This window comes from Fundulus heteroclitus, chromosome 12 (assembly GCF_011125445.2).
Source record: "Fundulus heteroclitus isolate FHET01 chromosome 12, MU-UCD_Fhet_4.1, whole genome shotgun sequence".
NCBI classification, from domain to species: domain Eukaryota; kingdom Metazoa; phylum Chordata; class Actinopteri; order Cyprinodontiformes; family Fundulidae; genus Fundulus; species Fundulus heteroclitus.
In genome coordinates this window covers 6,885,424-6,891,423 of record NC_046372.1, presented here as the reverse complement: position 1 = coordinate 6,891,423, position 6,000 = coordinate 6,885,424, and the positions used below count along the sequence as shown (strand labels likewise).

The 6,000-nt window shown below is 37.0% G+C and overlaps 1 protein-coding gene across 1 annotated transcript in view; it reads right to left on the bottom strand.

The window, feature by feature from the left end:
- Positions 1 to 240: 240 nt before the first annotated feature.
- The window catches only part of grid2 (glutamate receptor, ionotropic, delta 2), a 197,438-nt gene continuing 191,678 nt past the window's right edge, over positions 241 to 6,000 (bottom strand). The window contains exon 3 of the mRNA XM_036143850.1: positions 241 to 311. Coding sequence (XP_035999743.1) covers positions 280 to 311 — 32 coding nt within the window. The 3' untranslated portion in view covers positions 241 to 279. The remainder of the gene's footprint in view (positions 312 to 6,000) is intronic.

The following is a 6,000-nucleotide window of genomic DNA, read 5'->3' as shown; positions in this document are numbered from 1 at the left end:
CTGGAAAAGCTGGATTTTACCCCACCCTCTTACAGCTGCACTTGAACGCTCACTATACTCTGCCAGACCCACTGTCTCTGCATGCACGCTTAACCTGAGAACAGTTTCCATCTTCAGTGCTTCTCACACATACATGCAAACTCATCACAGAAAGGTCTGCACAACCAAGATTCAAAGCCATGACTTTATTGCTGTAATATGACAAAGCTAAACCCTTTCACCACCATGCAGCCCCAATGTAAATAATAAATATATAAAATATGCTCAACAACGTAAAATTTAAACAATATCCATGCATACTTGTCTCTTACCTTTATTAGAGTTTCCAATGAAGAGTGCATTAAAGAGAAAAAAACACAGTTAAACAGGAATTCTTTTACACTCTAACTTGAATAACACCATTGTTGCATTCCTTTTGCTAAACCATTGTTAGTTTGGTGTCTTAACCTATTAAAGGCAGTTTCAGTCAATGATGAGCTGTCTGCAAGAGCCGTAGGATGCAAACCTTTATTTATATAGCACATTTATTGATCTAAAGATCAAAAATGACTTCACAATTTATACTAAAACAAGATTAATCAAAAAATGATTAATTAAAAAAAAAGTTTTCAAACGCCTTTTAAAAGAATCCAGTCTGAACAACCCACAATGAACCAAGGGAGATTTAGGTAATATAAAATTATTATTTTTAATGCAGGCTTGACCAAACAAAAGTGAGAATATTGTTTTTTTTTAGTTTATGGGAAAAAACAGTATCCGAAGAAAAACCTGAGTCAAATGTTATCCAAAAATTTGTAACAGACAAGTTTGCTAAAGTAAAAGAAGAGTATATGAAAACACAGGTACAAACATGTCCGCATACACACACACAGAGTATGTGTGTGTGTGTGTGTGTGTGTGTGCGTGTGTGTGCGTGTGTGTGTGTGCGCACATGCAATCAAAATAGCTTTGATTGCATGTGTTTTTGAAGTCAACACCAGCATGAGCATTGTCCCTCCTCGCAAACTACCACCACCAGCAAACCACTCAAAATGTTACTGACTCCACTGATACCCTGAGCTTCACACATTCAGTAGCAGATGAGACAAATTACATATATTAACACACCCACGCCTCAAACACAAGCATTTGAATGATGACCCCTGATTTCTTTGAGTTGTGTTGACATGGCCAGTTTATAAAAGGATACTCGGCAACATAATTGTTAATTTCCTGTTTCTCTGAATGTTGTAATAATGGGAAGGAAATATCACAGACTTTATACCTTGTGGAGAATACAGATGCAGGGAGGCATGCAGACAGACGGATGAAAAGGATAATTGTTAATTTCCTGCTGTGGCTATGACCTGCTGATTTACATTGTGATGCACAGGCAGTAAGACTTTTCTGACTAGTTTCAACTCAAAAATAGAAATATACAAAGAGATAAATGAGAGACTGTGATAAGTATAACTTACATCTTGTTCAGAGTAGAGTTATACATACAGACATAAATGTGTGGCAATTACCAAAGCTCTATTCCAGGGGTGTCAAAAAGGGTGGCCAGGGAGCCATTTGCATCCCTTGGAATAATATTTTCTGGCCCCTGACCACAGTAAAAGAATGGTACAAATTTAGCCCTGCAACCCATGGAGCTTCTATTGACACTTTTTGTAATACTTTTAAAATGAGAAAACAAAAATATTTTAACCCAAAAAGTTAGGGAACTGCATGTCCTTCTTTTATTAGAGCAAGCATGTGAGACCCTCTTTGGACTAGCAATATATATATATATATATATATATATATATATATATATATATATATATATATATATATATATATATATATATATTGTTGTATAACAAGACCCTTCGCAGAGTTAGAGCAGCATATTTTTCATCATTAATTGAGGAGAATAAGAATAATCCTAGATTTCTCTTCAGTACAGTTGCCAAACTTACCCAGAGCCACAGCTCTGTTGATCCATCCATTCCCTTAGCTCTTAGCAGTAATGATTTTATGGGATTCTTCATAAATAAAATTGATTCCATTAAAAATAAAATAATTGGCATCCTCCCAAACATGATTACCTCATCCTCAGTAAGTGAGGCAGCATTGGAGGAATCCTTAGAACCTGTGCAGTGTCTGAACTGTTTAAAAGCAGTAGAGCTTTCTGAGCTATCTAAAATTTTAGCTTCATCTAAACCTTCTACCTGTATGTTAGACCCAATCCCAACCAAGTTGTTTAAGGAGGTATTCCCTCTGATCAGTGGTCCTATTTTAGACATGATTAATCTATCCTTGGTAAATGGATATGTACCACAGGCTTTTAAAGTAGCTGTTATTAAACCTTTACTTAAGAAACCATCTCTTGATCAAGATGAGTTAGTAAATTACAGACCTATATCTAATCTTCTTTTCTTATCTAAAATTCTTGAGAAAGTAGTTGCTAATCAACTATGTGAACATTTACAAAGTAATGACCTACTTGAGGAGTTTCAGTCAGGCTTCAGAGCTCATCATAGCACTGAAACAGCTCTGGTGAAGGTCACTAATGATATTCTCATGGCCTCAGATAATGGACTTGTGTCTATACTTGTCCTGTTAGATCTCAGTGCTGCATTTGATACAGTTGATCACAATATTCTCCTACAAAGACTTGAGCATACTGTAGGGATTAAGGGAAAAGCATTAGGCTGGTTTAAATCTTATCTGTCGGACAGATTCCAGTTTGTTCATGTTAATAATAAATCTTCCTCAAACTCTAGGGTCACTTGTGGAGTACCACAGGGTTCAGTCCTTGGACCAATTCTATTTACTATATATATGCTTCCGATTGGCAAAATTATCAGACAGCATGGGATTAATTTCCACTGTTATGCTGATGACACTCAGCTATATTTATCCATAAATCCTGATGAATCCAATCAGTTACTTCGACTGCAGTCATGTCTTGATGACATCAAAAGCTGGATGACTTTAAATTTCCTGCATTTAAATTCTGACAAGACAGAAGTTGTAATCTTTGGGCCAGAGTCTTCAAAAAATAAAGTTCTTAATCAATCCCTTAATCTGGATGGCATTAACTTGGCCTCTGGTAATAAAGTTAAAAATCTTGGTGTTGTTTTCGACCAAGACATGTCATTTAAATCCCATATTAAACAGGTTTCCAGAGTTTCCTTTTTTCACCTCCGGAATATCGCCAAAATTAGAAACATTCTGTCCAGGAGTGATGCTGAAAAACTAGTCCATGCATTTGTTACTTCAAGGCTGGACTATTGTAATTCTTTACTATCAGGAAGTCCACAAAATGCAGTTCGAAGTCTTCAGCTGATTCAAAATGCTGCGGCAAGAGTTCTGATGAAAATCAACAAGAGGGATCATATTTCTCCAATTTTAGCTTCCCTTCATTGGCTTCCTGTTAAATCAAGAATAGAATTTAAAATTCTCCTTCTAACGTATAAAGCCCTTAATAATCAAGCTCCATCATATATCAGAGCTCTGATTACCCCGTATGTTCCTAATAGAGCACTTCGCTCTCAGACTGCAGGTCTGCTGGTGGTTCCTAGAGTCTCTAAAAGTAGAATGGGAGGCAGATCCTTTAGCTATCAGGCTCCTCTCCTGTGGAACCAACTCCCAGTTTTGGTCCGTGAGGCAGACACCCTATCTATTTTTAAGACTAATGTTAAAACTTTCCTTTTTGACAAAGCTTATAGTTAGAGTGGCTCATACCCTGAGCTATCTCTATAGTTGTGCTGTGATAGGCCTAGGCTGCTGGAGGACATCAGGGTCTAATTTTCTCACTCTACTGATTTCTACTGTTCTTCAGTCTACTGTTCTCCAGTTTTGCATTGTATTACATTGAAATGACTGTCGTCATTTCAGCTTTTAACTTTTTGCTCTCTCTCTTTTTCTTCATAGTAGGTACACCTGGTCTGGCGTTCTGTTAACTGTGACATCATCCAGAGAAGACGGCTCACCCACTACTACCATCTAACGTAGAACAGATTACTAGATCAATGTGTGCTTCTGTGCTTGTTTGTCTGTCTTGTTGTGTCTCTGTTCTGTCTTCTGTAACCCCAGTCGGTCGAGGCAGATGACCGTTCATACTGAGCCCGGTTCTGCCGGAGGTTTTTCCTTCCCGTTAATGGGTGGTTTTTCTTCCCACTGTCGCTTCATGCTTGCTCAGTATGAGGGATTGCAGCAAAGCCATGTACAATGCAGATGACTCTCCCTGTGGCTCTACGGTTCCCCAGGAGTGACTGCTGCTTGTCGGGACTTTGATGCAATCAACTGGTTTCCTTAAATAGGACATTTTTGACCAATCTGTATAATCTGACCCAATCTGTATAATATGATTGAACTTGACTTTGTAAAGTGCCTTGAGATGACATGTTCATGATTTGGCGCTATATAAATAAAATTGAATTGAAAAATTGAATTGAATATATATATATATATATATATATATATATATATATATATATATATATATATATATATATATATATATATATATATATATATATATATATGTAGCTAGTGCAAAAAGGGTCTCAGATTTTTTTTTTTTATTCTTTACACTTTTTTATTGATGATCTTGGCCAGTGCTGCAAATAGTTTGGATACCCCAGCTCTATGTGATCCATAGCGGTGACATGAATCACTCAGAGTTTATTTTTATTTTATTTTTTTTAATTTTGCCCATTAAATTTTGTCACATTATAACGTTTCTTCTATTTGTAACCCATGTAAGACATAGGGTCACTAAGACTGCATCATACTTTCTTTGCCATAGAAGAAGAGCTCTTCCTTTACAGATTTGCCAGCCATTTGTAGAGAACGGATGCGGTCCAACTTATGGGCTGCATCCTTCGAAGGACCCGGTCTACGTTGGTCGCAAAAAAGAGAAGGCCAGAAGAGATCGGCTTGTGAACTGTGACAGTCTTGCTTCCCCTGGCTGTCCCTGCCCTTGCCTTACCACTACTCTTGTTGCCCAGAAACCGAGAAAGTGCAAAGCAGCTGTGAAGCTAAACAAATGGTGATTGAGAGTTAATCCTGCTGTCTTCTGTCTGTAAATAACCATACATGGTTGTTATCCCCCCCTTTATATATTCATTATGGCTCACAGTCTTTGGTTTGAATTGTTGCTTTATCATCTTTCATTTTATTTGCATATATTAATCAGTGAAATTCTAAATTTTAGGTTGATATAGAAATATACCACTAAATAAAATGTATTGATGACAAACACCATTTGTGTAATTTATTTGTAAAACGTTTTACTACTTAAACACTGACCCTATAACTTTCTGAGTAAAGTTTAAATTAATTTATTTGTAGGGAATAATAATAATGAACTAACGAAACACTGACGTTAAATATCTGATTTATTTCTCATTGCAGAAAGTCAGCGGAAGTCTGAAAGCAATATGCAAAAGGCGTTCTCACTCGGGATAGTGAGCTGAAAGCCGATGAGGAGAGCCAGCTGCGGTCCAAGCATGTGCAAGCGTTTTTAAAATCAACCGACATGTCAGCACACTGAGCAGATATTTTGGGTTAACACAGCTAACTTCTCAACTAAGAACTTTTTAAAGTTACTTTCATGTCACAGAAACTAATATATACAACATTATTTACAGCTTTTCACTTCCCTTCATCATTGCTGTTTTCAGTTAAAAAATTATCTTTGACCTAAAGTGAATCATGAGATAGGATTAGCCATGAAAGATACACCGGACCTATCCTTCAAATTGTGGAAAAGAAGAACACGTTTGTCAGCCACATTTGAAGAGGTCTTAGAAAGATTTGTGAAGTGGGACGGCAAATACGACTTTCGAAAGATGGAGCCCCTGAATTGAGACACACCCATAATCTCGTGAGCATAGCTGTTCAACTCTGAGCGGACTATAGACCATTTTTGCCGAGTTTAATGCTCAACGGAGCTCTGACTGATTTCAAGATTCCAGATTTAAAAAAGTTAAAAGATTTCATCATGATGGTGACCCGAGCCCTCGA